The 19047-nt window shown below is 46.6% G+C and overlaps 1 protein-coding gene across 1 annotated transcript in view; it reads right to left on the reverse strand.

Moving 5' to 3' along the window:
• Positions 1-1284: 1284 nt before the first annotated feature.
• CHRNB3 (cholinergic receptor nicotinic beta 3 subunit) overlaps positions 1285-19047 on the reverse strand; it is a 39103-nt gene continuing 21340 nt past the window's right edge. Inside the window, exons 5-7 of the mRNA XM_050945465.1 lie at positions 12092-12201; positions 5757-6639; positions 1285-1609 (exon numbers count right to left, since the gene is read on the reverse strand). Coding sequence (XP_050801422.1) covers positions 1475-1609; positions 5757-6639; positions 12092-12201 — 1128 coding nt within the window. The 3' untranslated portion in view covers positions 1285-1474. The remainder of the gene's footprint in view (positions 1610-5756; positions 6640-12091; positions 12202-19047) is intronic.

Consider the following 19047-nt stretch of genomic DNA (forward strand, 5'->3'; position numbering starts at 1 on the left):
TATAGGAGTGTCGTGTATAAGACACAGGAGCTAATTGTCCCATTCTATTTGGCACTGGTGAGGCCTCAACTGGAGAACTGTGTCCAATTCTGGGCACCACACATTAGGAAAGATGTGGATACATTGGATTCCAAAGGAGAGCAACAAAAATGATAAAGGTAGGACAATAAGTAATGGTCTTAATCTGCAGTAAGGGAGATTTAGGTTGAATATTAGGAAAAACTTCTAACTATAAGGACATTTATGCTCTGGAATAGGCTTCCAAAGGAGGTTGTGGAATCTCCATCATTGGAGGTTTTTCAGAACTGGCTGGACAAACACCTGTAAGGGATGGTCTAGGTTTACGTGATCCTGTCTCAGAGCAGGGAGTTGGACTAGATAACCTCTCACAGTCCCTTGCAGCCCCACATTTCTATGATTCAGGTGAGAATGGCCCATTTTCCCCACTGGATAACCCCCATGTTTTGTCACACTTAGCCCCTGCTTTCATGTACCTGAAATTATATAGAAAATGTATCACAGTTTGTAAGTCTGGAACATGGGCAAACTAAGAGAGCACAGCTTTGGGTACTTCATGGAAAGCCTCCTGACACAAATGCAAATTATACCTGCCAGCAAGTACAGGCCCACAGTTTTCTTCATTTACCAATGGGGGAGACAGAAAGCAACATATGCAAATAGTCTGGAAGGCGGTAGGAGTATGCCCTTGATTCTGCTAGAGAGAGTTAAGACATTCTGTCCCCACAAGCCTGCTAATCCTAGGGTTTATATTCTGATGACTTCAATGGGAGCAGAGTTATGCCAAAGCAGAGCACTTCGGAAAATCCCACCTGTAACTTGTTTCTATTTCTAATACACAAAAACACACCTTGAAATAGCTGGTTATGAAACATCTAGATAGGTATATAAAACAGCTGTGCTTATTACACTTCAAGATAACAAGGTGGACTGACAAAAACTTAGGGCACCAGTGCCCTGTGTATTCCTATACTATTTAATTTTTCTTCAAATGTAGCATATTTAATACATGAGGATCGCATTTGTTAACAGAATATTTGGATCAAAAAGAAACAATCACTCTTTTTAAAAAAATCATGAAATCGTATTGTAATATTATCAGCCTTAATAGGATTAATTAATTAGGACCCAGTTGTGCAAACCTTGCTCATAATAATGAACACTTACACACACAAGTAGTTTCACTGATTTCAATGGGCAATATCCAGCAACCTAAGGGTTACACAATTGAGCCCTCGAGTTGTACAGCAATTTGCAGATGTAAAGCACTATTCAAGTGACAAGCATTATTATTATTATCAGCATCGTTTACTGCAGCCAGAAGGCAATGTATTTTCATTTCCATCTCATTTTGGTTTTGTCCATCCTGCACTCACTGAAAATTAAAAAACCCATCAGTCTCAAGGGGCAACTGTATCTTTCAGCCATTATCCACATTAACAAAATGAATCTATTCCTATAAACTGCTGCTTAACCATGCCTGTAAAGCGGGGGTAAATATTAAAACAGAACCTGTCACTGACACCACCAAAAATAACCACAGGAAGATCCGATCGAGGACTTGAGCTACAAATTTCCAGTCTTCAACTACCTAGAAGAAACAATAACAATAATATTAGCTTGGTTCTTTTTTTACAAGTTTCAATATATTTTAGCTGCAAAAACTGCAATTAAATATATGGTCTGTGCTAGTTATAACGGTGAACAAATGTTACCGATGCCATAAATATCGTTCCCTTGGGCCCCAATCCATCAAACACTTATCCACATGCTTACCTGAGTAGTCCCATTAACTCCAATGAGTCTGCTTCAGTGATCAAAGTTAAGCACGTGTGTACATGTTTACTGGATCGGGGTCTTAAAATGGTTTTATAAAGATTTGTTTAAAAATTCACCTTCAAGTACTCTGTCATGGATCCAGCAAAGCACATAAGCCCAGGCAGAGCTTTCAGAACGTGAGCTGTCCCATTTACTTCACTAGGGTTAAGTGCTTTGCTGGGTCAGAGCCTAACACACACAGTGCATTTAGGAAAAAATGGGACTTTGCATTCCCAGCTGTAAGTTCTGGCACATCACAGTGCGCATAGTGTAAAACAAACCAGGAGAAAGTTTTTATCCTCCCAATTTCACACTGAGAGCCTGTGACCATGGACGCTGAGATCAAAATGCAAAGTATTGTTTTTCCTGTAGATCACCTTTTAACTCCTTGCAGATATTGGGCCAGTCACTGAGATGCATCAGCTACTCTAAATGCACCTTAATTGGCAGGTTAATGGCTGCTTTGTGTTTCAGGAGTGGTATAGAGGCACTGAAGGGTACTGGGGACTCTGGCCCATTAGTTATCATTCGTTTGGCCAAACTAGACACTCTGGAACTTCTCAGCACACCGAAACTGATCCTTTTCTGAAAATTACCTTCCCTGCTGCCCTTCGCTGGAGTAAGTAATTCAAGGTGTGTCTATGGCCTGGTCTACACCAGTGTGGGGGGTGTCGATGTAAGATACGCAACTTCAGCTACGGGAATAGCATAGCTGAAGTCAACGTATCTTATTTCGACTTACCTCCCGTCCTCACGGAGCGGGATTGACGGCCGCGGCTCTCCCGTTGACTCCACTTCCGCCTCTCGCCCTGGTGGAGTTCCAGAGTCGACGGGAGCGTGTTCGGGGATCGATTTATCGTGTCTAGATGAGACGCAATATATCGATCCCCAATAGATCGATCTCTACCTGCCGATCCGGCGGGTAGTCTGGACGTACCCCTTGATGTATTGTCACCCCAGGTCTGTGAGACCCGGGCTTGTGGACTGAGTGTTTCCAAACCTGCATTTGAACATCCACATTGCATTGTAAACCTGAGTTTGCAGTTGCTGGACCCAGGTCTCAGAGCTATGCTAACAGGGCCATACGGCACCACATGGACCGACTGACACAGGCCTGTGGCTGGAGCTGTGCCACTGCTGCAAAATGACAGGTCTTGGACCCAAGTCACAGCAGCTCTCGGGCTCTGCCCTACGCCGCAGCGTGTCCTAGGACTCAGGACCTGTGTGCTTGCTGACCTGAATCAGACTGATTGGTGTGTGAATGGAAGGGGGGGTTGGGCTCAAACCTGAGCCAGAACCCAGGCTTAATGTGCCATGAAGACATTCCCTAAGTGGGCACGACTGCTTACACCAGTACCAGGAGTACAAAAGAAGAGAGATCTTTTAAGAATGTCTGCTAGCAGGCTGCCTAAACAAGCCTTTCTGACCCCCAGGCAAGAGACAGAGAGGCCAAACTGGAGACATGTTCTGCAGCAAAATAGAGGCTGTTCTGGCATTTTTACATCTGCATGTAAGAGAGCTGGAAAGTGGAGTGCAGGACAGGGCTGACTGGTGCCTGGTTCACGTGGCGAGGCAGGAAGAATGATGGTGATGCCCTCAGAGAAAGTCCCCTCCCACCCTGAATGAGGTTCATGGCCCAGGCGGTTTGACTGGGGGAAGCTTGTCCTGCTGTTGCCCAGCAGCTAAAGAGAGGACTTCAATCACCAGGGCTAGCAAGCCCTTTCACAAGCTTAATTGCTATGTACACTTCATTTACAGCTATGCAGATTGGCTTCTGGGGAGGTACCAACAGCTAACACAGTGACACTACAGAAAAGGAGATTTCAGTAGAACAAGGCCACTCAAGGGTAGAGGTTGGCACTAAAAGGCCAAGGTTCTAGCCTGACTCTGGGGAAGGAGCAAGTCTGGCTGTGTGATTTCTATAAATGAGGCAGCTAGCCAAGAAAGGCCCACAGTTAGAAGGAAAGGAAGTAAAACCCTTAGGTACCCCAGAGATGCCACTTATGGAAGCAATACTAGAGTGCCAGAAGGGGTGAGTGTCCTGAACAAAAGGAAACCAGAAAGGAAAGAAGCCGATCGCCGTGGCTAACTGGCAGGGTTTGGGAGCCTATTTGAGCCAAACAGAAATCCTTCCGAATTTGGAAATCTGACCCTTGTGAAACCAATCAAACTTGGGGCTGAGTAGGGAATATGTGAAAGCTACAAGGGATTATGAAGAGCAAAGAGCTACATGCATGAAAACAAACAAGATATTATTTATGTATATCAGAAGCAAGATGTGTGAAAAAGAATCAGTAGGTTCACTGGGTCACCATGGACTAAAGGGATCAGTTAAGGAAGATAATGTTGTTGCTGAGACACTAATGGTACACTGCAATCTGCGACTGGCCCAGGTCAGCTGACTTGGGCTTGCCTGGCTCAGGCTGTAGGGCTATAAAATGTCAGTGTATATGTTCCCATTCGGGATGGGGCCTGGAACCCCATGAGCCAGAGTCCAGCTCGAGCCCTGGGAGCCAGAGTCAGCGGACACGGTTGCAGTGTACACATACCCATTATGATTTCTTTGCATCAGTCTTCACTGCAAAGGATACTGGGGAGAGAGACGTACCCGAACCTGCTCTTTTCTTGTACGTTAGGGACTGTCAGATATTGAGGTGGCAGGATGAAGTGGCTAAGCTGCGAGCATATATATAAGATTCCCAGACAATTTTGTGTGGCTTTAGAAGAACGGTCATACATGGACTTTTCTCTGCCATGCACTTTCATTGACACAGCATCTCTGGTGTGGGAACAGAGCATTGGTTCCACCCACTCCCTCTCTTGCCATCCATTCCCTGCTCATATATGCCGGGAAGTAGCAGCTGCCTAATGCATAAAGAAGCTCATGACTGAGTCCTCAGAATTTTTGCGATAACTAATGACCTAAGCCTGCAATGTGCATGCTGGCAGAGCTCACATTCACTTAGAGGGGAGCTTTCCCTGAGTAAGTTCCCCTTAGTACTTTTCAAATGAATTGAATAGCTTTCTCCAGGCTAAGGGTAGTTCATGTAGCCATTGTAGCTATCTGGTGTGGGATCTGTGAGCATTTTCCCATGCCCTTCCCAGAGCTGGCCAAGGAGCAAACAAATAAAAACTCATAAACATCTTGGACACATTTTTGTTTTGAAGTTTTTTAAAGAATATTCATTTTTTCAAAAACAAAATCACAGGTTTGCTTTGTTTTGTTTTTACTGAAAATTTTTGGTGTTTTTCCTTTTTTGGTTTTATCATTCAAAACACTTCAACCCACTCTGTCCCTAACCTGCATTTCTACTATCACAGTGATCTTCTGAAGTTATTAGGGATATTTTAAAAAGAATAATAACCCTCTACATCTTGGGGCCAGACCTCTTTGATACACTTCTTAAAGCTAGATGGAAACAACAGACCCTCAGAACTGAAGCTTCAGAACAAAGGACACAATTGAAATTAATTATTTACCACTGATTGGGAGTAACTACAACAAACAGAGCTCCTTTCAGCATGGTACTAACAAAAACTCTATTTCTTTTTCATAACTTGTCCCTATACATCACCTCACAACATCATATCTTTTGGAAAATCCATGTTATTTCCACTTCTATGTTCATTGAACATCATAACAGACATCTAGATAATTGGGGCAAAAAGGTTTGGAGAGCCAAATATACTTAATATTTAGAGTGTGATTCTGATATGACATACATTGGTGTAAATCAAGAATACCTTCACTGCAATCAATGCTGATGTAAAACAGATACAAGGCATTTAGGTGGCTAAAGAACCTATTTGTAGGTGTTAGATGAGACAAGTTATTTAACTATGCTGGCTGCAGATGAAAAAAAATCTTCATTCTATTTCTCTGTCAGAACATCCATGTACTCCTCATGTGTTAACATTACCTGTCTGATGAAATGCTCCTTTTTTACATGGCCAGAGATGTATCTAATAGAATCAGCGGCTTTTTCCAAAAAAGCAATCACAATTTTTTCTCCATCCTTGACTTGTTTCTGTTTCTTTTTGCCTGAAAGCTTTGATTTTAACACTGGGATAGTTCCTGCAGCCTCTGAGAAGGCATAGCGGTCCACATGGCCCTTCAGGCATAATAGCCTAGGAAGCTTTTGAAGGAAGAGTCTTTTAACCCAGGGAGCCATAGGATGGTAGGTTGCTGAGGACCGATGGTGCATGTTAATAACAAAAACAGTAACAATAATTGAGAGGGTTACAAAAATCATAATAAACAACAAATACTCGCCAATCAGAGGAATGACTTTGGAAGAAGATGGTATTATTTCTTCAATTACTAAAAGAAAAACGGTAAGGGAGACTAAAACAGATGTAGATAATGAAAGTTTTTCCCCTTCATCAGAAGGCAAATAGAACACCAGCACAGTTAGAAAAGATAATCCAAGGCAAGGGATGATTAGGAAAAGAGTGTAAAAGAGTGGGAGGCGTCTTAAAACGAAGGAGTAAGTAATGAATGGGTAGGAATGCAACCCATCCTTTCTGCTGCCTTTCATGCCTTTGGCCTTTAAGATCTCCCACTCTCCATTATCAAAGAAGTCTTTCCTGTCTACGTTTTCATCTACTAAAATCAAGTCAACCATGTTGCCATCATAGGTCCAGGATCCAAATTTCATGGAGCAATTCTGTCTATCAAATGGGAAAAATGTCACATCCATAGTGCAGGAACTCTTATAACTGGCTGGTGGAGTCCAGGTAACAAGCCCATTGTATTTCACTATGACTTTGGTCATCAGAGAGCCTTCAAAACGTCCATCGGCACTGGGGAGAGGAGAAATAGAGTCAGTTTCAGTTTTTCACCAGACCCGCTCAGTTATTTGGACTTTCTGATTCCAGTTCTGTTTTCTATTCCTTTGAAATGAGAGAGCAGTGGCACAGTAGGAGTATTGGGCAAAGAATTCCATAAAATCCCATCCGCTTTAGAAATTTGGGAGGAATGCCCCAGATGATGAGGGTCATGGAGGCCCTGGGCTTTATAAAGTGCTACTCTTTTCCTTGTTTAGCAGATCTCAACTTCTAGACTCCCCAGGTCTCTCTCCATGTGATGCCCCCACATGAACTATGGCCCAGTGGTCAGTGGAACTATTCAGATGCCTGATGCTGGGAGGCAGCATGAACTAGTGGATGAAGCATGGGACTGGAAGTCAGGAGACACAGATTCTACTGCCAGCTCTGGTGACCCGCGTCAGCTGTCTGTAACTATGTTTCCCCTCCACACTGCTTGTCTTGCCTCTTTAGACTGCAAGCTTTTCACGGAAAGGACTGTCTCTTACTATGTTCACACAGTACCTAGCACAATGGGGCTCTGACCTTAGTTGGAATCAGTAATTCCAGTAGTCCCAGGTTTCATGGGATTTTGAGATCCTTCACAGATTCATAGAGTTTAAGGCCAGAAGGAAAAATTAGATCACCTAATCTGACCTCCTGTATATCACAGACCATTAAATTTCGCCCCATTATCCCTACACTGAGCCCAGTAACTTGTGTTTGGCTAAGGCATATCTTCCAGAAAGGCACCCAGTCTTGATTAGATGACATCAAGCAATGGAGAATCCACCATTTCCCTTGGTAGTTGGTTCCTATGGTTAATTACTGCCTCTGGTAAAAAAAACCTGTGCCTTGTTTCTAATTTGTCTGGCTTCAGCTTTCAGCTACTAGTTCTTGTTATGCCGCTCTTTTCTAGATTAAAGAGCCCTTGAGTACCTGGGATTTTCTCCCCTTGCAGGTACTGTGTATACTGTAATCAAGTACTCAATATTATTTTCTGATAAGCAAAACAGATGGAGTTCTTTAAATCTGTTAGGCATTTTCTCCAGCCTTCAAATCATTTTTGTGGCTTCTCTGCACTCTCTCCCATTTTACAATATCCTTTAAAAAACATTGACATCAGAACTGGATGCAGTGTTCTCACACTGGTCTCATCAGTGCTGCATGCAGCGGTGAAATCACCTCCCTACTGAGTACTGTCCTGTTTATGCTGTCCCACTTTGACCCCTCCAAAGCCCCATGTACCAGTTGAAGCAGCTTCTGTCCCCACAAGGATGGCTGTGCTTGGCTCCCCACTCCGGACGTTGCAAGCTGGTGCACAGGATCACAGCATCACTCCCTCAAATTTGGCCCAGCTGCACCCCTCGTTGGAGGTCTGGGCCAAAGCTGAGTGGCGCTGTGCCCTTGTGCATCAGGGACCAGGTTGCAATGCCCAGAGTGAGTAGCCAAGCCAATCTGCTCCACGGAACAGTAGCCACAGGATATGCTGTTGTGAGATGGGCTCACCCTCCTACTCCCGCTCACCAGGCCTCCCACTTCCCGGGGCAGGACTCATCCCATTTCAGCTCTTGAAATGTTGGCAAGCAGGTAGTTCTATGGTAATAGTGTAGGCAGAGCTGGTAGGGCTTCCTATTATTAAGGTTGCTTGATATTTCCCATTGTAAGACCCTGTTTTCAGTTGCCTATAACTTTGCCGAACTTTGACCATTCAGGCTGAAATTTTCAAGGCCAGCTGATATTTCTGGGAAAATTTCAGCTGACATGGTTCAGCCATTCCTGAGAATTATATTAGGAACAAATAGGTTGTTTTGCCCATGTTGAGAATCTAGCATCTCCGTGCTGTGGAGTAGGGAGTTGAAATTTGGTAAGGGTATGGCCTTTGCATCAGGGGATGTGTCTTTGCTATTCCTGCTAAAAAAAACCCTGCAAATTTGGTTATGAGACTTTGAAAAATATCAGTTTGCACATGCTCAGTACAGACTTGTTAGAGCTTGGCTGAGAAATTCTCTGAAGATTCTGTTTGCACTGAGCATGCTCCAGTCAAAGGCTGCAGGGACTGACCAGGACTTTCCTTGAAGTCACTGCTCCTGGGTGATGCAGACCATTGTGGTGCCAGGCACCAGAAGTGAGAACAGGGTGATTGTCTCGCAATGCCCACACTCCCTGCTGGGCCAGGAAGAGTGAAGGATGAAACAGCCTGAGTTGAACACAGAAGGAACAAGAGCTGGAAATGCAGGGGAAGACTGAGATTGGATGAGGAGGCTGGGGTGGGAGAGACCCTGGGACTTGCTGGGCAAGGAGAATGAGGCAAAGATCCCAGGAGGAGGTGCCTGGTCAGAGACTGGGACTCAGAGTCAGGGAGGGGGAAGATTGGGACTTGGACAGGGACCCCAAGGGGAAGACTGAGACTGGCTGGGTGAGGAGAATAGAACTGGGACTAGGAGCGAGGGTGGGGAGGGAGAGACAGGACAGGGAGTGGCTGGGTGAGACAGAAGCAGACGGGTTTGGGAACACTAGAGAACACTCTCCTCCAGAACCTGAATGGAACTCATTATTCCTGAGTCTCAATATTCCTCAACTGTCAACAAATAGCTGTGAAAACCACTGGCAAAATATGCGTCTCACACCTGCCTCCCCCAGTGGCTGCTCCTCAGAGGATGGCAACCTACTACTGCTATCAGTTCATCTGTTATCTCAAGTGGCAGAGGCCCATGCAGTGGAACTAAAGATTTCAACCTGCTGATGTTCCTGTGGGTGTCAATATGGTTCCATATAATGGATTTTCTAGGTTTTTTTATTTATTTTCTAAAAACAGGAAATTACACACAACATTGTTAAAAAAATGTTACAGCTGCAAAGTCACTGAAGGAGGCAGGAGTCCTGTGGCAAAAAATAGTTTGTGATCATGTAATTAATGACTCTCAAAAAAGCAGGCTCACAAGAGGGCCCTGTTACGGTGGCATGGACGACCTTAATTCTGGCAGTTTCTAACTGGAGGGCTTGACTTTGCAGCCTTAGTGTTTTCTAATGTCGCTTTTGTGTGCAATAAATAATGCTAATAGAAAAGCTGAGCCCAGGTTTAAACGCTTTGCTGGATCAGGGCCTAGGTTAGTGCTCTAGGCACTACTCAGCTCTACTGCAGGCTGGAGATGGCCCAGTGAGTATAACAGAATGTGCTAATGTCATCTGCACCTGTCTCCTTTGTGTACTTACTTCGCTTCCTCCAGAACCGCTCCCTACTATGGAGATTTCCTCTGTGCACGTTCCAGAGTTACATGGTAGCTGGAATGTGGAGAAGGAACAAACACATGCTCCGAGCAAACTGTTGAATTCTACTATCTGTCTACAGAAGGCAGCTAGAAGACCAGGGAAACACCTTGCGCAGGAGTAAAACACCATGAACCAAATTCTGCCTGGTGTTTTACTCCTGCGCACTTGCAAGGCAAGACATGGGCAAAGTGGGGTAAGGGGAGAGTCACACAGAAGCTGATCCAGAGAGTGGGGATGGGCAATTGCTCCTTTTCTCCAAACCCCTCCCTGGCAGAGTACCACAGGGATCATCTATCCTGTCTCCCCTCTGATACACGAGGCCACCTGGGAGTAGTGGAGAGATGCTACAGATTCTGCTCCTAGCAGCAGGCTGACGGCACCAGCTGTGCACTGTGTTCTCCACAGATGCAAGTAATGATTTAGTTGATGTTGGCCCTGCTCTGAGCAGGCGGTTGGACTAGAACCTCCTGAGGTCTCTTCCAACCCTAATTGTCTATGTCAAACTCCTGGAGTTCAGATCTGGATCTGAATGCTCCCCAGGGTCAGGAGTGATTGGATTAACAATGACACATCAGGCCCAGGCCGGAACTACAAAGTGCAGGTCTGACTCCAAACTGCCCCAGAGTTTCGTTCTTTTATTTTATTTCTTTGAATTTGTAAAACACAATTCTAGGCACTCCTGTCCAGTGCGTAATACGGACATAGACAAAGACAAAAGACTGTGTTCCTAGACAAGTCCATCTCAGCACACTCCCCGTTCACCAACCTTAGGGAAGAGAAGGGAAAGACGGGCTGTGCTGCCTGCCTGGAAAGTTAACAAATCTGGACTCTGGCAGACCAATGTAGGGAGCAAGTTCTGAAATGGAGGATCCCTAACAGAGAACGCCCTGCCAGCAGCTCCCTCTTGCTAACCCTGGGGGAGCTCCATCCAACTAAAGCGCCTCTGCCAATCTCAACAGTGGCAGTATAGCACAAGATGAGGAGGTCTCTCAGGCAACCTCATGGAAAAACTGCCTTATGAAAGGAGACTCAAAGAGCTTGGCTTGTTTAGCCTGGCCAAAAGAAGGCTGAGGGGGGATATGCTCACTCTATATAAATATATCAAGGGGGTTAACGTTAGGGAGGGAGAGGAATTATTTAAGTTTAGTACTAATGTAGCCACGAGGACGAATGGGTATAAACTGGATATTAGGAAGTTTAGACTTGAAATTAGACGAAGGTTTCTGACCATTAGGGGAGTGAAGTTCTGGAATAGCCTTCCGAGGGAAGTAGTAGGGGCAAAAGACTTTCCTGGCTTTAAGACAAAGCTTGATAAGTATATGGAGGGGATGTTATGATAGGATCATTAATTTGGACAATTGATCTTGAATTACCACCAGACAGGTCTGCTCAATGGTCTGCGGGGGAGATGTTGCATGCGATGGGTACTGAGTTGCTGCGGAGAATTCCTTCTTGGGTGCTAGCTGGTGACTCTTGCCCACATGCTCAGGGTTTAGCTGATCGCCATATTTGGGGTCGGGAAGGAATTTTCCTCCAGGGCGGATTGGCAGGTGCCCTGGAGGTTTTTCGCCTTCCCCTGCAGCGTGGGGCACGGGTCGCTTGCTGGTAGTTTCTCTGCAGCTTGAGGTCTTCAAACCATTTTTGAGGATTTCAATAACTCGGTCCTGGGATAGGGGTTGTTATAAAATTGGATGGGTGGGGTTCTGTGGCCTGCCTTGTGCAGGAGGTCAGACTAGATGATCAGATTGGTCCCTTCTGACCTATGAGTCTATGAGTCTATGAGTCTATAACCCTGCCCCAAGCCATTCAGGCCTCCTTAAAACCAACCTTTGAAACCCACCCCAAACCTTACTGGAAGCCAGTAAAGATCAAAGAGCACTGATCTAATGGGCTCCCAGTGTCCAGCTCCACTCTGCACCAGCTTCAGTTCCTGAGTGGTCCCAACATGTAGCCCCAGGCAGAGTATATGACATTATATGGAGCAATCTAAGCCAGCTAGCATTCTAGTTCAGATACATTTCTGGATATCCGCTATCTAACGAGATCCATGGTTAAGCCCAGTGCTGGCCAGCATGGCTGGAACTTGATGTTAGTTATTCACTGAATAAGTCTGAACAAGTATCTAAAACCCTGAGCAATGAGCCTTGCTTCAAAACCTGAAGATCCTTATACTCACTTTTCAAACAAAACAATGTCCGGCAGCCACAGTGACTCTGACGGAACCCGGATCGCCGTGATCCCACCATAGTCCTCAGGATTCCAGCACAACTTATGGTCAGTCCATTCCTGCAACGAGCCAACAACGTCTGCTTTCCATTCAGACACAACAAGCTCTCACCGCCAGATGGGTCATTGGTCCATCTCAGAGGGATTGTAATATATAGATGCAGCAAAGAGTCCTGTGGCATCTTATAGACTAACTGACGTATTGGAGCATGAGCTTTCGTGGGTGAATACCCACTTCGTCGGATTCACCCACGAAAAATCATGCTTCAATACGTCTGTTAGTCTATAAGGCGCCACAGGACTCTTTGCTGCTTTTACAGATCCAGACTAACACGGCTACCCCTTTGATACTTAATACATAGATGTAAGCCCAGCACAATGGAACCCCAAGCCCTGACTGGAATCTATGTATCACAACAGCTGTTGTTGTTATTAATTTATTTATTAATTATTTATTATTATTATTAAAGTTGGTAGTGACCCCTATATTTAGGTTGTAACACCTTCCATTATAAAAGGATTCTTGTAACCTTTTCTTTGAGAAGCTCTCTTGCCTCCACTTTCTCCAAGAGGCAGGGGAAATCCCTTCAGGATAGAGAAGTGCCTTTTCTTTATCCTGTGAAATTCTGTTCAGATTTGGTCAAGACATAAAGGGTTAACAATCACCATTTTTTCCTTCTCTCCCTTGTGTTTTTGGCCGCCTGACAAAATCACTCAACATTCCCAGGCTGGGTTCACACCACCACCAAAACAGCAGCAGTAATGTGCATGGAGAACACCAGTCAGCTGCCAGGGTGGAGAGAGCCAGGCTGATCCCCTGAGCCTCTTCCCTGCCCCCTCCAACCTGGCATATGGGACCCAGCATCCCAGCCCCCATGTGAGGGAACTGTATGGGGCAGGAGCTCCCTCAGCTTCCAGAGCTGGCAAGAGAATGTAAAGCCAGGCTCCACCCATAAACCCCCAGACCTAGTACAAACCCCAAACTACTCTCCCCCTCCTTGGAGGCCCACACAGGGCAGAAGCCCTCACCTTCCTGGGTGGGAAAAAGGGAGAGTGGCATCAGACTGCCTGTGACCACCGTATGAGCCCAGCACATGATGCCAATGGCCCATACTTCCTCCTTCTGTTGTGTACTGTAGTTAGTCCTGCAGCTCAAGCAGTAGCAGATTGTGTTACAAAGCTGAAGTCTTGGGGTTCAAACCCTGTAGATGATGGAGGGCTGGGGTTTTACAGGCATGCAATAGAAAAGGGGTTTTTTTAACCTTTGCCCTTAATAAAAAAACTAAGAAATTACATACAAGAACGATGTTAAAAGAACATTCTTTATCCAAGCACACCAAAGTTAGGAAATGCCTGATTTATGGCTGCCTGTGCAAACCTCATTCTCTTGCCTGTGCAACCCACATACATTATGATCAAGTCTTCAATTACATTATCACATACTGTGCTATCCACAAGACCCCTGCCTCATTCAGTGCACAGGATAGATGACCAAGGGGGCTGATGGGGATGCTGGTGAGTTCATGTGTTAGGAGTAAGTCAGGTGCAGGTCTTTCTTTCAGCACTGAGCTTTGGCACGATTTTCCAGCTCCTTGCTTTGCTTTTTTTATTACCTTTTGTTAACTTTGGATCACATGATACCCAGTCTGAAGAGCTGGGGATATGAGCAATTCTCACAGTGAAAGAAATTTTTGCTGCTGTATTCATTATTTATAGGTTTTTAGGTTGCCCTGTGAGATTGCAAAGAGAGAAGAGATAACATGCAAACTAAAATCAATACCAGTAATAACGGCAGCTTTCTGTAAAAGCTCAGGAGACAGGGCCTAAATAGCTCCTGGGTTTTCCGAGAAACATCCTTCCTGGTACTTGCTGACTGGCTATGGATATCCCAGAATGCAACATTCTTTGGCACCTCATATACTATGGATATGCAGAGTTTGCAATGTCTGCCATTAGTGATGATGCCCCCTGCTATCCGTTCAGATTGCTGCTACTAGCTCATTCTCCTAGCCGGTGGCTTTGACCATGTCACCCCTCTCTTTGTGTAAGGGACTGTTGGCCCCTTACTAAAACTCAGCGGGGGTGTTTTGTTTGGCTACCTCCCAGTACCAAAAGGAAGGGGAAGGGTCGATGGGAAATCAGCACCCTGAGACTGACAGTCCCTGGGAACAATGGGGAGAGGCCAATGCTCCAGGTCAGCCTGATTGACAGGACAGACAGGCTAATGTGGGAGTCAAATTTCCTGGAACAGAGTGGGGCTGAGGAGAGATCAGGGGCCTGAGCTGAGCTGGGGAGCAGAGCTGTGCCAACCAGAGAGAACCAGAGAACAGCCCAGGGAGCAGGTCAGTGCTGAGAGAAGAGCTGCTGCAACCAGAGTCAGAAGGGTCAGAGAAGCAGCCCAGGGAGCTGGAGGCAGAGCAGCAGCAGTGCTGGGGCTGGAGCTGAAGCAGTCCGGAGCTGGGTGCGATGAGCAGTTGGGAAGTGCGAGGGGGCCCTGGGCAGCAGGCCCAGCATAGGGAGATGCCCCCAGCCAAGAGGCCTTGCAGGTCAGACATGGAGGGGAACTGTAACCTCGACAGGGCAGGGGCAACGCTGGTAAGAAGCGCCCTGCCACCTAGAGCCTGAGGGTGTTTGGCCACTGCCACAGCAAGCGTCCGACCCCAGCATCCCTGCAGCATAGGCAGGGGCCTGGGACATGTGGGGAACAGACTGAACTTCCCTGACATTCCAGAGACGCTGGCTGTGATGCCCTCATGCCACAGAGCGGGGTGACGGGTTTTTTCCTTTAACTTTTCCCATTTTTTCCTTATTTTTTTAATTGATTGCTGTTTAATAAATTGTATTTGCTTGAACTGTATGTTATGATCAGTGGGTCAGGGAAGCATCCAGTGCAGAGAGCACCCCAGAGTGGGAATAACCTAGCCCCTGCCCTAAGTGACCAGACAAGGCTGGGGGTCGAGCCCCACAGGAATCCTGGGCCCAGTCTTATTGGGGTTACGAGGACTCTGCCACACAGGAGAGTGGAAAGGGAGCACTTGAGGTCAGGCAGGCCTTTGGGTAAAGGAAGTGGGAGCGAGGACTCAGATCCTTTCGCTAGCCCATTTCACCAGGGTATTGTATAAGCCAGGAAAGTTCCCCTGCTTACAGTTGCATCCTTCCACTGGCTTGCCCTTCTCTCCTGCACAAATATAAGCTGCTTGTCTTTGCTCTCAAGGCCCTTCACAGTAAATCTCCACCCTACCTATCATCTCTCATTTACCATCAAGATCTCAACTCCCGTCATCAATCGTTCTGGGATGCCAGCCTCCGTCGCTCACTTGTTAAATTTTCAAACAAGCCCCCGAGTGCTTTCTCCCATGCTGCCCCTCACATCAGGGAGAAGCATCCCCAAAACTAACTTATCAGCCTCCTTCAACCCCCTATTTCAAACTCTGCTTTGCTGTGTTGTCTACAGAAAACTTGACAGTGGTTAAGCGGTTAGGGTGCGGATACCACCTTGTACTCCCCAGTTTGTCTGCATCCATCTGTTGTCTCTTGTCTTATAGACTGTAAATTCCTTGGGGCTGTGACTGAATGTTTGCTCTGGGTTTGTAAAGAGCCTAGTGCAACAGATCCATGAGTGGGGCTCAGAGGCACTACAGTAACACAAATAACAACAACAACTTCTTGGGATGACTCTAGTGCTAAGAGGATCTCAGAGAGGGACAAAAATTAAAATTACGTTAAAACTTCTTTCAGTGCCTACCGTGTTACCCTTCCTTCTTCCACAGGCCGGGATTCCCTCACCACCAAGGGGTGCGGGGCTCAAGGTGCAGGTTACAATGGCTGCTACAAACCCCAACTTTGGTCTCCTTCCCCAGCGCTCAGACACACTCCCAGCAGGGGGCAGCCCTGGCCTAGCAGCCAGAGCAGAGCTGGCCAAGTGGTGGCTGCTTTTACCTGGGGAGCTGGAGGGCGAACTCAGCCAGGCGGGAGAGGGGGGTTCCCCAACAAAACTCTACAAACTGGGAGTCACCTTGAAGAGGGAAAGGGTCGAGCTGAGGGATGTTGCATCCAGGTCCCCAGAGGCCAGTTCTCAGGGGGACCCTGCATGCAGGCCTGGGACATACCAGCCCCCACTACCCCCAAAATGGCTTCTCCCCTCTCCAATGCTCCCTGGGGCAGGCATTTCACTTCCTATTGGCCAGGCTGTCCCCTGTCTATCATATGACTGTAGCCTCTCAGACAGTGCCCCTCCTCTGAGCAGGGGTGCTGGCAGCCATCCGGGCACCTCTCTCACCCTCCTGGCCCTGCTTCCTCCGAGGGACAGTGCCCCTCCCTGAGTTATATGCACACAGAGCCCCTGCAGGGTTACAAGGACAACTAGATACTTTCTACTGCTGTCTTTGTGCTCCCCTCTCTATTTGTCTGTCTGCACCTGTGGTCCCTTGTCTTAGGGCAGGTGCACACTTCAAACACTGGGCTGGGCCACTGTAGCGCCTAAGTGAAAGCGCTCCTATGCCAATGGAGAGCGTCTCTCATCGGCATCATTAATCCACTTCCCCGAGAGGCGGGCGCTCTGTTGACAGGAGAAGCTCTGCTGTCGAGCTAGTGCTGTCCGCATGGGGGGTTAGTTCAGCATAACTACACCACTCGGGGGAGTGTAATTTTCACATCCCTAAGCACTGTCGTTATCCTGATATGGGTCTGTGCTGTAGCCCTGGCCTTACATTTACATGATGAGATCATCAGGGCAGTGATGGTCTCTTTGTTCTGTACCTGTACCACACCTAGCACAATGGAGTGCTGGTCCGCGACTGGGGTCTGTGGGTGCTACCACAATACAAATTGCAACTACTAATGACGGCTGAAAGGGGCTAATGGCTGCCCTCAGGTGGGTCTAGGATCTAAGACAATCGCTGACCTTGTTAAAGCCAGTGGATGCCAAGCACCCTCCTTCAGGATCAACAGAAGGCACAATCATGCAGCTGCAGACTTAGGGCTTCTGCCTAAAGCAATAGGGCTCGTGGCAAGGTAGAGTTAACCCAGGTAGATTAACAAGGCTTTCCCGGGTTGCCAGCACAGGGACTAGGCTGTGTGTGCTGGCAGGAGAAAGCCAGCAGGAGTCGTGATTGTGACCCTGAGAGGAAGCAGAGGCAGAGCACAGGGCTCCCTGGAGTGTCAGCCTTGGGGATTTCTGAGCAAGGAACCTGCCTACCGCTTGCTTCTACTGTGTTCGGGGAAATGGGACTTTGTGGACACTCTTTGTGAATAAACAAGATTACACCAAGAATATACATAAATCGTGTAACTGATTTTGCTGCCTAATGAAAACAACCCTGCAAGGCCCTGAATTTTGGCTAACCACTCAGGGCCAAGGGACAACACTAATAATAATCGACTAGGATTGTAGATAGGGGGATGTTGTGCTGTCTACTTTTCCCTTTATTTTATTTTGCTGGGGGTGGAATGGGGAGGCATGAGAGGAGGATTTACTGATTTCATCCCGTGGGAAATACTTCCAAGATGTTTGAGTGAATTTTTCCATGCCATAATACAGCAGCAGTACTTCAGTAGGAATGGACTACCTGGTACCCACAGCGGTAACAGTCGGCAGCCTCTGCATTACTGGGAGTATCGATGCTGGTCACTGAAGTGAGGACACCTAACATATTGCTTTAAATAAAACTACACACTTTAACACCTTCAAGATCGTTTTACTGATACAAAGAAGAATTAGCCATCACATTAAAAGGGGCAATGGTCATGCAAATGCATTGACTTCATTTCCTATTGCTTTCTTGTTAAGGCTGTATTCATTCTCATGCACTGTAATTAGAAAGATCATTTATAGTACCTAGATGCTCCAATGCATGATGCTAGGTGCTGTACGGACACACAGTGAGAGAGAGTCTCTAGCCCAAAGAGCTCACAGCTTAAGTGGACAAGGAAAACACAGATTTGCCAAGGTCTCACCACAGGTCTGCAGAAAAGCCAGGACTAGAACCCAGGTTTCCTGATTTTTACTCCTGTATCTTAGCCACTACAGTGATATCAGCACACCCTGGTCCTGCTCATTCTCACCTCTGATAGCTGCTGCTTGTGGCTGGACAGGCATTGCCTGATGTTCTGCCAAATCCACCTAGACTGAATATCCACCACTTAAGACTGAGGAGAATAATGTACAGCCTAATACTGACAGATAGCTCTTCTTGCTATTCGGCCTCAGTGCTCCAGATCTTAGTCTCATCTCATTACTTCTAGTTACGGCCCTGGGTGTTGCACTTCTCCTTGCTAGTTACACACATCAGAGATCTGTCGTCTGTTATGTCCTCCTTCCGTTATGGCTTAGCCAAGCTGCACATATTTACCCCTTCTAAGCACGCCTCATATATTAGTCCCTCCAGGACTCAGATATTTTTCTTGTTCTTCTCTGAACTCCCTCCAGTTTGTCACTATCTTGGGGCTAATAAGGACCCACTGCTGCAGCATTACAGATGTGGATCTATCAGAGTAATAGAGGGAGATTGTTACCTCCCTGCTCCGGGATGTGATGCCATTGGATACAGCCCAGATCACACTGGCCTTTGCTTTGCTTGCATCCATATTCTATGGCCAATCCATGTCCATATTTTGCTGCCCATCATTACTATTAATAAAAATTTGTATTATGGTGTAACAGTAGCACCGAAGGGCCCCACGCTGAAGCCTGTCTCGCTGCATTAGACACCGTACAAACACATCGATTCACTGGTTTTAAGGCCAGAAGGGACGATGATGACCATCTAGTCTGACCTCCTGCACAGCACAAGCCAAAAACCTGCCCAATGGTTCTTGCAGCAAGCCCAATGACCTAGTGCTTTATTTTGGAAGGACATACAATCTTGATGTAAAGATTCCAAGTGATGGAGTATCCACCATATCCCT

This window comes from Gopherus flavomarginatus, chromosome 3 (genome assembly GCF_025201925.1).
Source record: "Gopherus flavomarginatus isolate rGopFla2 chromosome 3, rGopFla2.mat.asm, whole genome shotgun sequence".
Lineage (NCBI taxonomy): Eukaryota > Metazoa > Chordata > Testudines > Testudinidae > Gopherus > Gopherus flavomarginatus.